The following is a 20,403-nucleotide window of genomic DNA, read 5'->3' on the forward strand; positions in this document are numbered from 1 at the left end:
GTGGTACATTCAGCGTCAGTTCAATGTTCACCCCTATTATCTGGCATGTGAAAAATCTTAATTTAAATGAATATGGTCATGACCTTAGTGTAAAAAAAAAAAAAAAAAAAGTCACAATAAAATGTTGTGTTTTATTGGAAAAGAAAAAAACCAATAAGCAATGCATAAAAATAATCAACCAACAGGCCACCTTGATCAATGTTACACAATGACAAAAATCATCCGGCCGGTGCGGCTCACAGTTAAGTGTCACTACTCTAAAGGGCTGGCTAATTCTACACATGTTGAATCACAGGAGGATATTGATAAGCTTCACAGGTTCTTACATTGGCAGAGATCTTCATACTTTAAGCTATAGAAATGCGACACAAAAAAAGACAACAAATTAAAGATGCAGACCCTCTGCTTGATCACTGCAGAAAGTCATTTGTTTTCGACACGTCCCATGTGTTTACTGGTTCCTGACAAGGTTTAATATCAAAACCCAGGTGTTCTTTATAAAAGAAACCTCCAATATGTTACACAATGACAGAATACGTTAACTTTGCTAAAGGAAATCAAAAAAGAAAATAGCGACAGCTCTCAGGTAACACGTAATTTAAGAACAGAAAAACATTTAAGGCTGTGGAGAGGAGCAGAGTGTTCAGGTGATCCTGACCATGGAATGTATGTAGAGAAAAACACAATCGCACGAGGAGGCCCGGGATTAAAAAATAAAACAAAGTAAAAAGATGAATTACAAATTGTTTTCTCGTTTCCTTTTAAATCAACTTGCTTCTCTATCGGTAATGACGGGGTGGCGGGCTGTGGTGCTGTGGAGGGTGCCTCCTGGGCGGTGGGCTATGGCGTGACATAGCATGGCGTGGCGGTGACTGGTAGCGGGGAGGGGGTGAGCCTCTGTTATGGTATGGAGGTGAGTAGCGGCCTCTCGATCTGGACCGGGAACGTGAGCGGGTCCAGGTCGGGTTACCTCTCTCCTCAAAGACGTGGATGTAAGCGGTCTCACCCTACAAAAGGAAAAAAGTTAGACATGTGTTCCTCAAGATACTCTAAAAATGACAACTAATTCTTGGTAAAACTGGATCTCACTTGGTGTGAGTGGAACTCTGTCCGATCCAGTCTGCGTAATGCGTAGTCCATGTCCTCCCTACGGAGAAACTCCACTACGCCCTCTCCATCTCGCAGCACATCTGCAAAACAAACATCTCCTGCTTCACGCATGTGATCCTTCAGATCCTGCCAACTCCCAGTCGGTGGTAACCCTGTGGAGAAAAATGTAGAGTCAGAACATAATATCTTTAACATATTCAATTTAACAATCACAACAGGGACAGGTTATATTTTGCTGGAATGGAAAACAAGTTATTATTTAGCTTTTAGACATTTTATGAAGTCTGGATTAAAATGTAACACTTATTTTAATTACATCAAAAATCCCTCACTTTTCAGAAATACAGCCCTGCACTATATTATTTTGACAATAAGAAAAACTTTACATTTTGTCCATTCTTATTCTTTGTATTGAATATTTACCTTCTTGTGAAAGTTCTAGACACACAATGTTATTGGCTGTGTCTTTTTACACTGATCTTTGAAACTTGTAGTTTACTAACATCTCTAATCATTGACCCTTTCCTGTCATAAAGTTACTCATCCTCATGCTGGAGAATCAGGTTAAGTCAGGTAACTATATGAAACGTATACTTCAAGGGTTGGCCTTAGATAAGCGGTCCAATTCTAGGAGCTTGTACAATCATGCTTGTGTGACCATGAGATAAACGTAGTACATGACATATAAGGAATGACAAACAACAACGAAAGTTCACCTACCAGTTGTTAAGACTTGATGTATGGGATTATGTAGCCAACAAGAGCTTTCACTTTACTGTTTTGTTTTAATTGTCCTGTTTCAGAGCTGACTTGACCTCATCCATTTAGTTCCCTTGTCCTCCACTCAGTCATGAGAGATAACAACATATTTGCATACGTCCCCTTGTCCTCCAGTCCACTGTGAGATACATATCTGCCTTTGAGTTACGCGGTCTTCTACTAGTCCTCTTGTCTTCCAAATGTATCTATGCCTGCCTACGACACAGGACGTCTTTGACTACGGTTTTTGTTGTCCAGTTGGGCTTGACAGAGAAATAAACATCTGCTTTATCTACCGTCTCCACTGTGGCTAACAATTGAGAGGTCCACCAATCCAACAGATCCAAAGGTCATGAGTGTTTTAACGCATGTGATACCTACATCTACTCCTGTGTCTTTATATTAAGACACATTAAGAGTACTGTAAAGTGGAGTCAGATTCCTGGTATGTGCATGTATACCTGGGCGATTATGATACTGATACAAATGAAGTCCAGTCCGCCATGAGAAAGAAAATGTATTTGCCTATGATTCATGACTGCTTCTATTAGCCTTTTCTCCAGTCTGGGTTGGGGGGGGTGTATCTACCCACGACTCACGGCGTACTTTAAAGGTCCTCTTCTCCGCCATAAGTGAGAGAAACATAACTGCCTATGACTCTCGAGACCTTCCGATATCTGCATATGACATGTGACTTCCTCTGCTAGTCTCCTTGTCCTCCTTTCCATGTTTAGAAGGAAATTTATCGGCCATTTACTAGTCCCACATGACATCCAGTCCGCCTTGCTGTTAATGGTTCAAAACATCTTCCACTAGTCCCTCAGTCCTTGTCCTCCAGTCCACCTTGAGAAGTATACATGCTTTCAACATGTGGTCTTCTACTTCTCCCCACGTCCTCCAGTCAGCCATTAGAGAGAAATGTGCCTGCCTATGACCTATGACATCTTTAACTAATCCGCCATGAGAGAAAGAGAAATTAATTTTCCTGACTTTTGACATAATCTTCTAGTCCTCTTGTCCTCATGGCAGCAATGAAAAAGAGAGATTTCTGCCTACAACTCTTGACTCGCTTACTAGTGTTTTTGTCCTCCAGTCTGGATTGAGAGATAAATATATCTGCCTGTGACCCGTGACATCCAATACTACTCCCCTTGACCTCCAGTCCCTCCAGTGAAACATATCTGCCTTCCACTCATATGGTCTTTGTTCAGTCCTTCTACTTGTTCTCCAGTCCGCCATCGTGAAAAGAAGATACCTGCCTAATACTAGTATGTCCTCACTAGTCGTCTTGTCCTCCTGTCGTCCACTCATGTGGTTATCTACTTGTTCTCCAGTCCGCCGTGAAAGAGAGAGAAAGAGACATGTGCCTTGTACCTGTGAGTCCTTTGATCAGCCATGACAGATAGAGAATTGATTTGCCTACTAACAATGATGTCCATCCCTAGTTCCATTGATCTCCAATCTGCCTTCAGAGAGAGACACATATCTGCCTAGGACCCTTGCATCCACCATCCTACATATCCTCTTGACCTCCAGGATGCTTTTAGAAAGAGAACATTTTTAACTTGCTATGATTCATGGCGTCGACCTACCAGTCACCATGACCCGGAATTCGGATCTCCGGGTCGGGGGTCCAAACTTTCCCCTGGGTCCTCCTCCACCTCCTCCTCCTCCTTCTCCTCCTCCTCCTCCTCCTCCACCACCACCACCTCCTCTTCCTCCTCCTCCCATAGCACCAAATTTAGCCCCAGAGGATCGAGGATACTCTACACGCAGCTTGGAGTCTCCATATCCATATCCATTCCTTCCATAGACAGCGTCATCTGCATCCCTAAGAGAAGAGAGCAAAGAACTCCTTACCAATGTACGCCTCTTTCGGCAGTGGACATAGACCTGGGAGGGCCGTCTCCATCCATCCCCTGCTGCCAACTTTAGGTTTCCGACATGGGGAATGTGTTTCGACCTGCCATCTCTATAACTCACCGTGGGTCTTCAAACCGGACAAAAGCAAAAGGGATAGTGCCTCTATTGTTCTTCAATTCAATATCACGGATTTTTCCATATTTGTAGAAGAGATCCTCGATGTCCCTCTCTTGGACATCCATGGGAAGATTTCCCACATAGATCCGACCATCGGACATGGTGGTGGAGTGAGTGGCACCGTTGACTCAGAATTGGGGGGCTCCTGCTGACTGTAAGGTGGCCTCTTGCTTTCTCAAATAGTGGTGGATGTGGTCCTTGTCCTAATCCCAGTTCCAATCCAAAACCGAGGACTTTGGATCAAAGTCTGAAAGCTTAAAAGCAAAGGGTAATGTCCAACAACTGTAGTATCTGTAACAAAATTAAATGGTTTTACATTAACAGTATAGTGTTGAAGAGTATTTTTCAATATAAACAGTTCCACCTGTTCAAACAATAGTAGATTTTTCCATTGTGTGTAATACATATCATAATGCACAGATGACGAGGCTGTTGAGCTGAATCGCAAAATGTACAATGCATAGCAACATCAGGCAATTTTACTATACATTTTGAATCAATGCAACTTTTCTGAGGATTAAAAACCGTCTGTTAAGCTTATTAAAAATTAAGAATTCCTTTTTACTGCATATATGTGTACAGCGGTGATTCCTATATGTATCTACTATGGATGTAACGATAAATCGCAAATCGTTGAAAAATCGATACAAATAAGGGTGGATTAAAATCGATTCAACATAATTTATATCGGGATATTATTTTTAAACAGTAGAAGGTGTTATCTGCATTATACTCCGCTTGTTCAACATCATTAAGTCTCTTGCGCTGCTCTCTCGTCACTCGCTGAGTCGAGGTGTTTTAAGTTTAAAGCATGTTTCGATGTGAATCAGCTGAATGCACACAGCGGAGACGCTCAGCTGGGGGCTGCGGCTGAGTGACAGGTCTCCACGAGCGCTTTTTTTCTCCGCTGCTGGACTGATTCTGACCCGGTTGCGCTCCCAGCTGACACCTGACCGCGTTCACATGCTTATTTTTCTCAATAAGAATGAGTAGACAGAAAACTGGACACTGTCAGTTGTCCTGTTGCAGTAAATCCACATGTTGAAGTCTGAGTCTTCACTCTATCACCATGCGTCCGCAGAGATTATTTATAAGCCTGGTCCTCATGTTGATAATCAGCGTGTTTAACATTTTGAACACCTCAATATGATCCGTAGCTGTTTAACACCGTCAGTAATATGAATTGTGTAATAAAGGAGAATTTGATTAAGGGGGAAATAACGCATCGGGCATTCTTTTCGACATGGAAAGCGTTCACCTTTTTTAATGATTAAACAATAATTAATTGTTAACATTTTCAAAGATCGCTCAAGGAGAATACTTGAAATGTACATCCTTAATTTAAAGAGATGTACCTTATTTGTTTTAATATTTAATACTTTCATTTGGGAATCGTTCACTTTCCATTTCTCTATAATTGTTCTGAAATTTTCCAACAAGGTATTTTTGTGCAGTCATCTTTTGTTTTTTTTTGCAAGGTACTGAAAAAAAGTGTGCAGTGGTTATTTGAGTTATAACACCTTGAAAATGAAAAATGATTGCTTTGTTTACAAAGTAATAAGATAAAACATATATATTGCAGCTGTTCATATCTGACAATTGAAATAAAATAATAGTTATTTCAATTTTAATTTCAATCCAGTTTGCTCGAAAATCGTTAGAGAATCGTGAGTGAGTCCTTAGTATCTACATTATTCATTCAAACGCAGCACATGCAGGCATTCCGGTTTTTCTGGACTTACTGCACAAATTACTACCGCACAGGTGGCCAATTATAAATAACGTCTACCATAGTGTGCACTTTATCCGACCATTATTCAATAGTACAAGACCATACTCGTCAATTTAACATTTATGTTCTACATACAATGTTTCCTGGAACTTGATATAGTATTTAGTGAACGAGAAAACTAGTAAATGTCTGCACTTCGACCGAAAATAGTTATGTGACGAAACTATTTTATGATCTGTTGCGTTCCCTTTTAATGCAAGCGTTTTTAGTGACAACTATTAATGACTTTATTGGTCACATCTCATTTAAATGGTAGAGTTCAAAGGTGGTAGAAGCGTCGGCTAACTACTCTGCACCAACCCAGCTAACGTTAACTAGCGAGGGTTTCAGTGACATTCAATAATTACACGTCCTTCAATCAGTGTCCACGACTAATAACAATTTAATGAGTCACATCAGATAATAACACAAACATTTACATTTGAAAATTATGCCTTGAAAGCAAAAACACAGGAAACGACCAGATGCTGTCTTTTTGTTAATAACGTTAAGGTGAGCTAGTCAAGCTAACGAACAACCAATTTGTACCACAATAAATCAGAACCTGAAGAGAGTCACTAAACACACATTTAATAACGCCAGCGCTATCAAAAGTATTCAGTGATTACCTTCCCAGAAAGTAGATGTGCTTGATAGATAGAATGCTAAGCAGGTCGCACACTCTGGTGCTTCCGTATCACTTTGCTACATTAGCAAGTAGCTTTGTCTTCTTCTACGTTCTATTTCCGGCAGACCCGACGTCAGAAATGCCACGTTGTTGCCCCCTACCGGAAGAAAATGAATCATTTTCCAATTTACCAGAACCTGACTGACTGACAATAGTGCTTAAAACACGTTATTTGGACTGCTAGCTTAGCTATACTCAACATAGTTGTTGAATAGACAGGACACAGGAGACTAAAGATTGTTCTGCATGCTGTACCTCACTCCCTTCCCCAAAACACAAGAGCAGCCACTGACAGCTCATTTACATGTGGCCTCACAATAGAATGTACTTATTAATCCCCCAAGGGGGAAATTCAGGTGTCTGGCAGTTAAAATTATAAAAATCACATAAAACAAGTAAATCAGGTGTCTGTCAGCTCATCTCCCATTCGCTAGAGAGTTATGAAGCCTAATGGCTGCAGGGATGAATGATTTTCTATATCTCTCAGTCCTGCAGCGCAGAGAGATGAGCTGTCCACTGCTGCTGTTTCTCTGGCCCACAAAGGAGTTGTGAAGTGGATGATCTGTGTAATTTAGAATGGCCTCTAGCTTCTTCTGTATGCATCTCTCCACCGCAGCCTCCAGTGAATCCAACCTGGTTCCAATCACAGTGCCAGCTCTTTTCACTAGTTTGTCCAGTCGCCTCACATCCTTGTGTTTTATACTGCTTCCCCAGCAGACTGCAGCATAGAATAACACACTTGCCACCACAGACTGATAAATCATCTGCAGCATCTTTCTGCAGATGTCTGCAGGATCTGAGTCTCCTTAAGAAAAAGAGGCGGCTCTGCCCCTTCCTGTAGAGTGCATCTGTGTTAAGGGACCAGTCCTACTTGTTGTCCAGGTGTACACCTAGATATTTGTAGTCTATGGTTGGCACCTAATTGATCTCCCCCCCCTTGATTGTTAACTAGCTGATGGTAGAGCCTGGATCTTCAGAAATCTATAATCTATAATCTCTCTCTCTCTCTCTCTCTCTCTCTCTCTCTCTCTCTCTCTCTCTCTCTCTCTCTCTCTGTCTATATATATATATATATATATATATATATAGTGTTCATTTAGGAAATAAAAACAACAAAACCAAATTGACTAAGTGCATCTAGAGAGGCAGTGTGTTTATCAGTTAGTGTAGCTTGGCAGCAGTCAGAAGTCCATTTGACTGCTGATGCTTGCTCTCCACTTTGAATTATAGGAATGCTTTTTCTTTCATTCCTTTCTGCACATGTTCACATTTCACTCAAAAACCCTTTTTCCTTTTAGTTTACCTCTGTGGCCCCATTGTGTAGATGGTTCTCTATGGGGGTTTTGAGGATGAGGTCTCTGGGATGTTACACAACCTATTATATAATACTTTCTCTAAGCCATTGATACTCTGCGGCAATTAGATGTGCTCTGAAAAAAGAAACAAATGGGAATCAGCTCATTTTGAATAACACAATTCACAAAGTCAGTCATCATCAGATTACCATATTGATATTAAATGATGTAATACAGTAAGCTAAATTGATTTTTTTTAAATCAGCATTACAGAGGACAGCCAATGCTGCCAATCATATAAGAGTAGCTGTTTTGTGCAGGGTAGTTTCACTTCTCTGAGAAACACACATGGTCAAATATTCTGATTGTGAAAAAACACAGAGACAAAGAGAAGACTGAGTTTACCTGAGGATAAGATGATAGACGTATGACCACAGTGGTGTGACATTTGCATGCACCAGGGGGCAACAAACTCATGCTGTTACCTTATTGTAATATGAGTAAGTCTCCAAATGTTTCTGGCTAAATTGGTGAAATGAGTAATGGGCCAGTGACTTTAACAGAGGTGGAATGAAGTTTAAGTGTGCACACATTATTTTTTATCCTTTTCTATTCAAATTAATCACAACTTTGAACAATTACATCAAAGTGCCCAGTTGATGCTATTTCTCAGTGTATTTTGTTTTCTTTAATTAGTAACACAAAGATTGGTAATATTCAAAATTATTGCCTTATATTTTTAATTACTTTTATTAGTGTCCAAAATAAAATGTAATGTACTGAAATAAGAGAATAAGTTAAAACATAGTGCAGCCTGCTGCAACCATTGACTGTATAAAACACGAATGCAGTCTCAGTGACATCACCTCTTGGTTACTGAAGCAGAGATTTGAAGTCTATCAATAGGGGTCACTACATCAGAAATGCTGTCTTAACTTTCAATCGACCCAGCATAAGGCAAGTAGGCGGAGTTGCGGCAGACCTTTAGCATCTTTGCTAACAGCTGCTGTGAACCGACCTGTCAGTCAAGTCAGCCGTGCCCTTAGTTATGCAAAACATGTAACCCTGATATTCTTAAAACAAACAAACAAATAAAGGTAACCCCCAGTACAGTTTGTGCAGATAGAAAGATATGCTACTAAGACCAAGATTGTCTTTGAACCAGGTTGTAAACATTTTATTTTTGCTGCAAAAATATGCTCTGAAGGATCAGTGTGTATCTGACAGCCAGCCTATGTTAAACACCTGAGGAACTGCATCTTTTAGCACCTGTGCGTTGTCTCCCAATTTTTTTTTCATTGTTTAGGATTTTGGGGAGGCCAATCAGATTTCATAGGGGGCCATGGACACCTCGACCACCCCCTGGATCCACTCTTGACTGCATGATTTGGCAGCAGTGAACTGTTTATGTCTAATTCATACAATAGTAAGACAAGACAATAGTAGACTATGTGTAGATACAAGAATGACATCAAAGTAAAAATATTGAAGGATCAACAATTTTTAACTGTTTTCATGTATCCATCTTCATTCAATGTTATATTTCAATATGGTGTCTGACTATTTTTAGGTAGTTTGTCATTTCTGTTGGTCATATTTAGATCAGTGAATTTAGAATTAAATATATAGAGACCAGATAAACTTTTGTAATCAAAGTCTTTATTAGCTATAGAGAAGGGGTGTCAAACATATGGCCCACGGGCCAAAACTGGCCCGCCAGAGGTTCCAATCCGGCCCACGAGAGGACTTTGCAAAGTGAGAAAATTACAGAGAAGTCCTACAATCAAAAAAACTGACTGAGTGCACCTGGTGGCGTGCCGGGACTTTTTTTTCTCAAAGTGAGGAAAACGAATATTTGCACTTTGCATAACCCACTGGAAATTCATAAACTTTTTGGACCCCTGTGTACAACACTGTCCAACAAGCAGACTGTTCATGCTGGAGCTGGTGGGGGGGCGGGGGGGTCCATAATAGTCAACTTTACCCTCTCCATTATTATAATCTATCTGTTGTTTTGCTGTAGACATAACACTGTGTTAAAATTTGGGCTTGTCCCACTTTTTTTTAAAGTTATATTTTTTGGGGGCATTTCTGCCTTTAATGGACAGGACAGCTGAAGAGAGACAGGAAATATGGGGAGCAGAGAGCAGGAGAGGACATGCAGTAAATGGTCGAGGCTGGAATCGAACCTGTGACCTCTGCGACGAGGACTATGGCCTCTGTAAGTAAGTAAGTAAGTAAAAAAGTATTTATATAGCACTTTTAAAACGCTCGGGTACAGAGTGCTTCATAGGCACAAAACAATAAAAAAAACAAGAAACAAAATGCATATGCAGAAATAATCAGACAAATAAAGCAATAGACCATAGACTGTAAATAAAAATGGACAGCGTTGCTCCGCCTCTTCCCGTTGTACAGTTCTGAAGCCAAAAAATCCCTCTCCTGGGCGCAGCCATTGTGCAGCTAGAGCCTGTGAAGCCTTTGTAATAAGCTCCGCCCTACAGCGTAACGTCACAAGACGCTGTGTGCCCTTTGAAGTTTCGTTCTACGACGGCTGTGAATCAAAGGAAACCAGGAAGTAAAACCCCGTTTCTTAAACTCTAATAACTAATGAAAAAGAAACTTTTCAGAAAAAAGAGGCATTGGACACAAAACAGTCAAATAATAACTACATATAACCACAGCATACGGATGTGAGAAACATTCGTACGACGTGTATTTATTTTTTAAAGTTTGACTGCGGGGAGACGGATTTTTTGACCTATACTGCAGCCAGCCACCAGGGGGCAGTCACACTGCTGAAAGCCTCACCACCAGGGCCGTACCCGGCACGCTTGCTATAGACAGACAACAGTAGAGGTTACATGGGAGGTTCTTTGAAGGCATGAATATACAAATGTGGTTTGAGTATTTTTTTTAAGTTATCAACAGACTCAGCAGACCTGATGGCTTGAGGGAGCAAATTCCAGAGGGAGGGGGCATAGATAGAAAAAACATGGTCACCTTTTGTTTTATAGTTAGAGCGGGGATGGAAAGAAGGCCGGGATTAGATGATCTGAGTGGACAAGGGGTGGAATAAGAGATGAGGAGTTCGGAGATGTAAATGGGGGCGAGACTATGAAGAGCTTTGTATGTGATTAGAAGGATCTTGAAATTAATTCGGAATTTAACGGGAAGCCAGTGGAGTGATGCAAGGACAGGGGTGATATGGGACTGAAACTGTACATGGGGTGCACGCTTAGACCACTTGCAGTGGTGGTTCTAGGCCAATTTTACTGGGTGTGCAAGGCTGGGGCCAAGGGTCTTGTCAGAGGGACACATTCAACCCTGACAAAAGAAACTACGAAGGGCGAGGATCGGCTGAGAGCAAACTGGCAAAACATCAGCGCATCCCTATATACTAGACATATAGACTACTGCGTACTATATCAAAATGCAGACTGACAGCAGCTGTTTGGCTGTTTACACTCAACATGAGTCCCTTAGCGCTCTAAGGGACTGGAACAAAGTGCCACATGCATGTGTTCCGCCTGTAACATCGGTGTGATACCGAAGCTTTTCCTATTGTATAATATTTGTTTGGAGGGGGGGCCACAGGGGTGTCCAGGTTCAGTTTTACAGGGGCACAGGCCGCCACTGACCACTAGGCCAACGGTACCCCCAGTTCCGGCCCACTTGAGATCAAAATGGGCTGTATGTGGCCACTGAACTGAAATGAGTTTGACACCCCTGCTTTAGAGGAACGTTTTCATTTTAAATAAGTAATGTCACCTTCTTGAAGACATGACAATCCCTGAAGTCAAAAACACCTTTAGTTTTAAAGTAATTTTGTCTCCGTATCATGAAAGCACAAGGTAAACAGGATACATTTAATGTACATCCCAATTTCATAGCTCTTTTGTTTTGTTTCTGACTCTTTCTTGGGTACACGAGGGTAAGCGCGTGATGCCCAGTGGGAAACGTGATGTCACGAGGCCCCGCCTCCTGCTCGAGATGACTTTAAATAGACTGACAGGCGCGCGCTCAGCGGGCAGCATCACAGAAACGGGAAATAGTCGAGATCATATCGTGGTTCGCGCTGACTGTCGGCTGAGCTCAGAAAGGAAAGGAAACCAAAGGACAGCATGTCGTACACCAAGTTTGTTTCAGCTCTCACCAGGGCAAACTCGGGCACTGTGAAGACTCTCCGCGTCGCACCGGGAAGATGTCGTTCAACCGTCGCATCCACCAAGAGCCAGGAGGAGAAGGAGCAGCAGATTGATGGGTGCACCGTGGTGAAGGCTGTGCCAGTGGAACTCATCAGCCAGACCAAAGATTTTACAAAAACGCGGTTAAATAAAATCCACATTGACTTCGACAACACACAGGAAGCTTACAGAAGCAAGGGAAACATTGAGCTGCTCAGAAGTCTGCTGGTGTTCAAACTTTGTACAATTGACATCCTCGTTGAAAAGAACAAAGAGGTGAGTTTATTTAGGTAGCTGAAAAGTTGGCCTGTTTGCTTATTCCAATAAGAAACCATGTACTTTTCTTTTTGAAATTTTTCAAATTGAAAATGTATAACTACGTAATAACTGCATTATTGATCATGGCAAAACTATTATCTTGATACTAAATAATAAAGTACTGATCTAGACTTACCTCCTGTCCTTGTTTTGTGTTTCAGCTGATGGAGCTGAGCAAGAAGGTGTTTGGTCAGTGGATGTTTGAGAACATGATGAAGATGACTTTCTACGGTCAGTTTGTGGCTGGAGAAGACCACAACTCCATCAAACCTTTGATCCAGAAGAACCTGGCCTTTGGTGTGGGGGCAGTTTTGGACTACAGTGTTGAAGAGGACTTGACACAAGAGGAGGCAGAGAAGAAGGAAATGGAGTAAGTATTAATACATGATTGAGAAATATATACATATACATATACAAACTCTGACACATCTCGATCTGAAAGACCAATCAAAGTTAATCAGTATCAACAATAACATGTGTCATATGTGCACCTCATGAGGGGTGATTTATGAGTTACACAACAAACCAATCTTGAAAATCCCTCCTGAGTGCATTTGTTCTCCCCAGTATCACATGCTCCATTGCAGTATTGTTTCCTGATCCAACCTTGCTCTCTCAGGGGCAAGAGGCACTTGAAAAAGATCTGGAAAAACTTGAAGTAACTTAAGGAGGCCATTTAAAAAGCGACGACTACTTGATATGCGTGGTTGTGTAAGAGGAGCTGCACAAGGGCAGTTAGAGGAATAAAAGACAGTTGTTTCAAAGAGTAGATTTCTAATTCTAACGCCTTACTGCACTAGTGTTATGTAAACTCCATCAGAATTCTGCTAATCTGTATTCAGCCTTGCTCTTGATGGAGCTCTATTACAGTGAGTTATTTGATTATGAAATAACTACATGACTTGAGCTGAGTCATTGCCTTTACATCTAAGTATTAAGGGTGTTGTGTAACATTGTGTACATCTCTCTGCCTATACCTGTTAAGTACGTACTGCAGTATAGGGCCCCATTTCTCCCTTAGGGGTTTTAACTGTTCAAAACATATGACAGGTTTACTTAAGACTGGTTAAACCACTTTGGTTCCCTGTCTATGAACTTGAAATCCTTTTTTCTTGCATGGTGTGTCCCTCTGCACACCTTTATTTACATTGAGGGCACTGTGTTGGAACCACTATGACTGAGTTATAGTTTCTTATCAGCTTATCTTGTGACCTCGCTTCCGTTACACTCGTTATCAAATCAACACTGTCACAAGCAGTTCACAGTAATATTCCTCCTCATAAACTGACTGCAATGAAAACCAAACTGGTTTTGTTTTTCATTTCATGCAGCAAAACAGCTCCCATCCCCCTATTGGTCAGCTAGGACAGACCCCTCTTCCCTGATTGGCTGAGCTGGTCACTCAGTAAGGGGGTTGTGCCTTCTAAGAGGGCTGCCATCCTTTTACAGTAATGTCCTGGCACCCTCTGTTTGGCACACATGGAGGTGTTATGCAATGACCTGTGCTGCAAATAAGCTTATTTTTACACTCAGGATTATCTCACTAAGCACAAACATACACACACTGGACTGAATTCAACACTTGCCTCTCTGTAATGAGACGATTACCTTATTAGAGGCGACTTTGACAAAAAGAAAGCGATATTTGCATGAAGAAGTCCATGCAGTATTTTTCCATGGGTTTATTTCCTAACGTTGTCATGTCACAACACGTCTTGAAAAGGGGTCATAGTCAAAACTGCACAAATAGTTATTTTTACTCATCTCAAGCCGGAGGCAGCAAAACTGGTTATAATGATATGTGACAACATTTATCTTTCGTCAACACACACTAAGTGTCTGCTGTGTTTTCTCATACTTTAAAAAATGTTTTTCTCATTACGTACACCCTCCATGTTCATTCTGTGTTGACAGTAAACTGATTTGAAATAACATAACTAATCAGAGACAACATGAGATACAGCCACTTTTATCTTTTATCATTTGCTGATTAGATAATGAAGGTTTCTGTATTATGTTTACATTTAAATGCTTCTCTGTACTAATACCAACCCCTCTTTCTTTTACAGCTCATGTGTTTCTGAAGCAGAGAAAGAAAGCCCAGGTACGTAAATCATTTGGAAATCTCTTACATATAATGTTTCCGCTTGTTTTGTTTTCCAAATGATCAGCTGCTGCATGCTTCATTGACCGCAGAGCTGCCGCAGGCAAGCCAGGGACCTGCTAGTCTGACCAACTGGCTTTCTCTGAAATTTAGTCGTCAGCCTGACGTGATTGCGACACAAGTGTCAGGTCTGGTATGTTCAGTCATGTGGTGATGGTGGTGCTGGTGCTGGTTATATCTGGATTGAGTGGGGTTGGTGCAGTCCAGTGGAGACACTGAGAAGTGACTTGGGTCGTGTTACAGACAGCATGTGCATCACAGGGTTGATGTTCACTCTCAAGTGTATCATTCACGTGGCAGTGATCTCTTTGGCTTCAAACTGTAACCTCTTAATACATTACTTTTAGAATCCTAGTAGCAGTAATATTAGTGGTAGGGCTTTGAAATGGTTTAAGGATGTTTATTCAGCTGCATAGACGGAAAATAATTCATATGCATTAAAAGTTCCCACCAACTATTTTTGCCTATTTTCACTGTATTGTGACATAAGTGAATAAATATGAGAAATTCAAAGCAAAAGATTTTAGGATTGAAGAGAACATTTTTACCTTCTTGAAAATGTTACTAACATTAATATTTTCTTTGCATGGGTTCTAACTTTGCTCTAAAGATCTTGTTGATAAGTGGGTCTGACTCCCTATGAGACTCCGTCCAGCAGCAGTTCCAGATGCAGTTATTTCAAGTGAAGAAGCTAACGATACCATGTGTTCATTCAAGGCGCCGATCACCGTGAGAAAAAGTACAAGGCCCACCGTCAGTTCGGGGACAGACGTGGAGGAGTCATTAGTGCTCGTACCTACTTCTACGCAGATGAGTCCAAATGTGACAACCAGATGGAGACTTTCATAAACTGCATTAAAGCCTCTGGTGAGTAGAGTTACACCTCATTGTAATAAAAGTACAAGTTGCTTGTTGTAATTGCTACAGACATTAAAACCATTGTAAAAATGTCTGAACATATTTAGGTGGAGCCTCTGCAGATGGATTTTCTGCTATCAAAATGACTGCGCTTGGACGCCCTCAGTTCCTTGTAAGTCCATGTTGTAAGTTCAGATTGATTAGTATGATCAGAGTCACATTACATTTACAAATTCTAGCACTTCACTGTGAGATCTAACATTTTACATTTCTAGTAGCACCCATGCTTGACATTGCTTCAAAGTGTCAGGAAAGTGAAACAGAAAGTTTGTCAGTTGTAGGGAAAGTCACACATTCTGTGTCAAAGTTGCAATCACACCTCAGTGTCACACTGTCATAACTTCTCAGATAGAAATAAAACTTAACACAAACTGGCAGACGTGGGATTTTCTGAGTATAACATCAGGATGTGTTCAAAATAAATAAAACTATCTTTTTTGTGTTTCAACAGCTCCAGTTCTCAGAGGTCCTGGTTAAATGGAGACGGTTCTTTAGCCTCCTCGCAGCACAACAAGGAATCTCTGATATGACGGTTCTGGAACAGAAACTGGAGCTGGAGCAACTCAAGGTTCATCTCGCGTTCAGCAAATCTAAAATTAAGCTTGCTCATAGCAGGTGTCATCAACCTTTACAAGCTGTTTCCAAGATAGTTTAATAGTTGGGTTCCAGCCAGTCATGTGTGAATAAAAAAAACAGATGCACTTTCTGATTTCATAACTGAAATGTTTCTCTGCAGGAGAGTCTGACTAAGATGGGTGTGGGAGCCAAGGATGACATCGAAAACTGGTTTACTGGAGAGAAGCTGGGTTTGTCAGGGTGAGATAGACACACAAAAAATACTAACTGTTATATTTTTGAAATATATAAATCAGTACTTTAGAGCCTGTGGCCTTAAAGACTGAATTCCTGTCAAATCAATAGTGCATAGTAGTTATCTAAACGAGAGTGTGTGGTTCAGCTCTACAGGCTCGTAACAGTAAATCATCTGCAAACTGATTTGATAGAAAGTTGATTTCACTCTGCTGTAACATGCTTTAATCAATATTTTGTAACATCTTCAGGACGATAGATCTGCTGGACTGGAACAGTTTGATCAATGATACTACAAAAATGTCCAATCTGCTGATGGTGCCAAACCTCGAGGTGAGTCTTATATAATGGTGGGAGAGGAACTGGAGTTGATGTTTGTGGTAGTTCAATTAGTGAAGTAAAATAATACAGGAAACAGTCTTATAAACTAAAACATTGTAAATTACAAAGCAGCAGTTTAATGTAGGATAGACAAGCGTCTCCTCCTTCAGATGTTGAACTTATCTCATTGTGGGAAGACGTTGATAAAAGTCTTGTTATACAAGAAATAGATTTTCTTCTCAGAAGATAGAAACCTGCTGGCCCAACATGATATCTTGTCTTTCCACAAGTAAACATTGTTTCCTGATTGTGTAAAAACATAAAATCATTTGACTTCACTGACAGTGCTCTCTACATCTCTATAGTGTACTTGTTTGTGTAAGAAGAAGTATGTAGGGTAGAAGAGATACTATTATCAGTTAACAAAGCGACACTGGACAAATTGACTGAGTGCACTCATGCTGTTCTCACCCCCACCCAACCCCTGCCCTGTCTGTTGAGTACTGATAAAAGGCTGTATCCTGATCTTTAAGATTGACTGGAAAGAAAATTCCAAATAATTCAATTCTTGTGTGTGTTTGTTTTGCAGACAGGCCAGCTGGAACCTCTGCTGAACACGTTCACAGATGAGGAGGAGAAGCAGATGAAGAGGATGCTTCAGAGAGTGGATCTTTTAGCTAAGGTGAGGAAAAAATGTTAAGTTAGTTCATACTTGTGAATAGCATTGTTATAGAGCTGTATGAACTAAATACTGTGTTTGTGCACCGTAGCACGCCATGGAGAATGGAGTGAGGCTAATGGTGGATGCTGAGCAGACATACTTCCAGCCAGCTATCAGTCGACTGGCGCTGGAGATGCAGAGGAAGTTTAACAGAGACAAGCCGATCATTTTCAACACTTACCAGTGTTACCTTAAGGTAAAGCAAAACATCCAGATCCTGTACCCTTTAAGGAAGTTTGAATACAGTCTGATCCTTGTCTTCTTTTAATTCTAGGAGGCTTATGATAATGTAACTGTAGACGTTGAACTGTCACGGCGGGAGGGCTGGTACTTTGGTGCCAAACTGGTGCGCGGAGCCTACATGTACCAAGAGAGAGACAGGGCCAAAGAGATCGGCTATGAAGACCCAATTAACCCAGACTATGAGGCCACTAACAGGATGTATCACAAGTACGTTTTGAGTTCATGTGACGGCTTTCGTTAAAGCTAGAAATTGTCCAAATCCTGACCGTCTGCCTCGTTGTTTGTCCAGGTGCTTGGAGTTCGTGCTGGAGGAGATCGAACAGAGCAGGAAATCAAATATCATGGTTGCAACTCATAACGAGGACACAGTGAAATATACGCTTGAAAAGTACGTTCTTCAAAGAACATGTATTATACTGTTGCCTAAAATCTGTCTTTCATAAAGGACTTTTCCTAATGCTTTGAATTATTTCTGTAAATTATGCATTCTCATTTATAGGATTTACAGAATCGTATTGCCTCATGTATGGTCTAACATCACACCCCAGCTTTTATTACTTAACAGCCCTTTAACTTGTGTGATTCTTTGTTCTATTTTTCAGGATGAATGATATGGGCCTTTCACCCACTGAGAACAAGGTTTACTTTGGACAGCTGCTCGGCATGTGTGACCAGATCAGCTTCCCGCTAGGTATGTTGTGCTCAGCTGGAGTACTAAATGCAAACATTGAGTTATGGAATCACGCAGAGACTTACATCACAGAGCCATGTGATCAGATACTTTCCACTGAAAAGTACTCCCTCAACACGTCAGCTTTCTAACTCTCACGCAGCCAGGACAGGTGTTGTAACAGTATATATTTTGAGTACATAGACTCAAAAATAGACATATTCAAAACTACACCTTGCTGTCTATTATTCTGCAGCGTCAGTATTTCAATCCTTCTGTTGTCCAAATATAACATGTACATTACAACAGATATAAAACCATGATACAAACCCTGATCATGGAATGTACACAGCAGTGTGTCTGGAGATTGATGAAAACATGTTTTCTTGCTCTCTGTTGCAAACAGGTCAAGCCGGCTTCCCCGTCTACAAGTACGTCCCATACGGTCCGGTCAACGAGGTCATTCCATATCTGTCTCGCCGAGCTCAGGAGAACCGTGGCTTCATGAAGGGGTCGCAGAGAGAGCGCAGCCTGCTGTGGAAGGAGCTGAAACGCAGAGTGCTGGGGGGTGAAATTTTCTACACGCCTGTGTACTAAGTCACAGGACCTCCACTTGCAAACTGCAATATAAGCATTCCACCATGTTGACCGTACAACTACCTGCTGACTGCTCATTAGTAGAGGAAGATTAATGTCCTTCCTCAGCCAGTTCATTTTGAATTACACTGACAGGTGGTTTTAAGTATGGTATGGGTTGTGATTGAGATTTACTTTGATTTTTGGCAGTATATTTAACAAGGACATTTTTAAAACACCACCATAATAATACATTGTGAAGTTACATGCGCTGCTTCATTCAGAAGTGATTGATATTTGTTTCTGTATAGTGTTATCATAATACAGCATTGGTTTATTCAGTAGAGACTTTGTTGTATATGTCTGGTTACCAAAGTGTCCTAACCTGTGTATAAAAGCTCACCTGTTCTTTGTTTTTAGGGTAGAGTTTTTATTGGCCGGCTGTCACTTAAAAAGTGCCTTATGTTTGTTTTCTCAATATTAACTTGAAGCAATTAACTACTGTACAACTTCTGCACACTCCTCCAAGGGGATTGTACTTTTTTTTTTGCATGTTTTTTGTTGGTACTGTGTGTCTTTATTTGGATCTACTGGAATAATTACTTTGCTTGCTTTTACATAGCTTAGGCATCTGATTACAGTAAACACTGTGAAGATCTACTGTAGATTTATGTTTTGGGATGTATAATCTGTTGCCCATCAAAAGCACAAACAGAACATGCAGCATCACAAACCATATGATCCTTTTATGTTATCTTTCATGACATTATATCCTAAAGGCCAAGACAAGATAAAGTAACAAACAACCAATGGTCCTGTTTCTGGTTGTTACATGACCTGACTTCATATTTCTGTTCTTTAAATATAGACAGGGACAGGAGCAGATGTTCAGAGCACAAAAGCAGAAACATTTGTGCCATGTGTTCCAAAATGTTCCACAAACACTTAAAGGTTACTGCTGTGATTTTCATGGAAGACTGCTCTCTAGTACTCTGAGAACACCTGCTCTGTTGTGTAATATGCAAGGGGGGATGGAGTGCCTGTGAGTTCACTGTTAATGTAGCTGAGACTTTAAAAGAATCAGTCGGTGTCTGTGTCTGGTCTTAATGCTGTTCATAGATTCTGTATACTTTGTAGGTTTAAGGGTCTTTGGGACTGAAATTGAACAGACAACTTTGAACAAAACTGAATCCCTTTTGCAGAATTTATGAAAAGTACTATATTCAGAATTTGTCAAGTCATTTTGATCTGCAATTTGGTTCCTGTTTTTAAAAGTGCTACTGTCACAGCATGTTGATGCCTTTTTCTAAGTCACAAGTATTTGATGGTGTCCTAAAAAACTCGATTATGTGTGTTCACCCTTTTCACAGTCTCACTGTCATGATTTTAAGACAATACCAGCAACACACAACCTGCCTCTGCTCATTTGTGGGTTGGAAAAAAAAGCCATTAGTTATTTTTTTCAATTCTTGTTAGTAACATTAGCAAATTTAGAATGACAAAGTAGTACACTTTGTTTTATGTTTCCCATTCTTCTGTGTTTAGGTTCTTATTAATTTATCACTGTATACTATGTTTTGTACAGTTGTGAAATATGTGTAATTAATGATCAGTACAATAAAATGCAGTAACTATTCAAATAAAACAGAACTGTGTTGACTCATATTGCAGCTGTGAATGTTGGATGTGGACATACGAGTAAATAACACTGAACTGCAAATGTGTAATGGTTCTTATTTGTAAGGGAGAATGCTAGGAGTTTGGAAAAACAGTTTTACATTAAGACAGTCATAATATTTTAAAGGTCTCACA

General features: G+C 40.6%; 2 protein-coding genes across 3 annotated transcripts; one reads left to right on the forward strand and one right to left on the reverse strand.

The window, feature by feature from the left end:
* Window positions 1-111: 111 nt before the first annotated feature.
* srsf9 (serine and arginine rich splicing factor 9) lies at window positions 112-6,441 on the reverse strand. 2 transcript variants are annotated; one of them, XM_034709723.1, is made up of 5 exons: window positions 6,310-6,441; window positions 3,853-4,163; window positions 3,462-3,700; window positions 1,090-1,262; window positions 112-1,007 (listed from the first exon to the last, which is right to left on the reverse strand). In XM_034709723.1, the coding sequence occupies exons 2-5, from the start codon at window positions 4,008-4,010 to the stop codon at window positions 780-782; spliced, it is 798 nt and encodes a 265-aa protein (XP_034565614.1). In that variant the 5' UTR covers window positions 4,011-4,163; window positions 6,310-6,441; the 3' UTR covers window positions 112-779. The 2 variants fall into 2 exon arrangements, with proteins under 2 accessions (XP_034565614.1, XP_034565615.1); XM_034709724.1 differs by having other exon boundaries at window positions 3,853-4,200; window positions 6,310-6,438.
* A 5,241-nt stretch (window positions 6,442-11,682) lies between these two features.
* prodha (proline dehydrogenase (oxidase) 1a) lies at window positions 11,683-20,254 on the forward strand. The gene is made up of 14 exons (XM_034710409.1): window positions 11,683-12,126; window positions 12,330-12,538; window positions 14,238-14,272; window positions 15,050-15,199; window positions 15,298-15,362; window positions 15,702-15,818; window positions 15,987-16,066; window positions 16,312-16,393; window positions 16,971-17,063; window positions 17,152-17,298; window positions 17,377-17,552; window positions 17,635-17,733; window positions 17,948-18,036; window positions 18,422-20,254. Exons 1-14 carry the CDS (start codon window positions 11,788-11,790, stop codon window positions 18,610-18,612), a joined length of 1,872 nt encoding a protein of 623 aa, XP_034566300.1. The 5' UTR covers window positions 11,683-11,787; the 3' UTR covers window positions 18,613-20,254.
* The last annotated feature ends 149 nt before the right edge of the window (window positions 20,255-20,403 follow it).

Source organism: Notolabrus celidotus, chromosome 19, assembly GCF_009762535.1.
Source record: "Notolabrus celidotus isolate fNotCel1 chromosome 19, fNotCel1.pri, whole genome shotgun sequence".
Classification (NCBI taxonomy): domain Eukaryota; kingdom Metazoa; phylum Chordata; class Actinopteri; order Labriformes; family Labridae; genus Notolabrus; species Notolabrus celidotus.

What these genes read in the sequence shown, in the direction of transcription:
- srsf9 (XM_034709723.1), bottom strand. Translation starts at nt 4,010, where the DNA reads ATGTCCGATGGTCGGATCTATGTGGGAAATCTTCCCATGGATGTCCAA. An exon ending in ATTCCGGGTCATGGTGACTG is followed by an intron (nt 1,263 to 3,461) that starts GTAGGTCGACGC and finishes TTTTCTCCACAG; the next exon opens with GGTTACCACCGACTGGGAGT. An exon ending in CAGAGTTCCACTCACACCAA is followed by an intron (nt 1,008 to 1,089) that starts GTGAGATCCAGT and finishes TTCCTTTTGTAG; the next exon opens with GGTGAGACCGCTTACATCCA.
- prodha (XM_034710409.1), top strand. Translation starts at nt 11,788, where the DNA reads ATGTCGTACACCAAGTTTGTTTCAGCTCTCACCAGGGCAAACTCGGGC. An exon ending in ACTAACAGGATGTATCACAA is followed by an intron (nt 17,553 to 17,634) that starts GTACGTTTTGAG and finishes TTGTTTGTCCAG; the next exon opens with GTGCTTGGAGTTCGTGCTGG. An exon ending in CCAGATCAGCTTCCCGCTAG is followed by an intron (nt 18,037 to 18,421) that starts GTATGTTGTGCT and finishes TGTTGCAAACAG; the next exon opens with GTCAAGCCGGCTTCCCCGTC.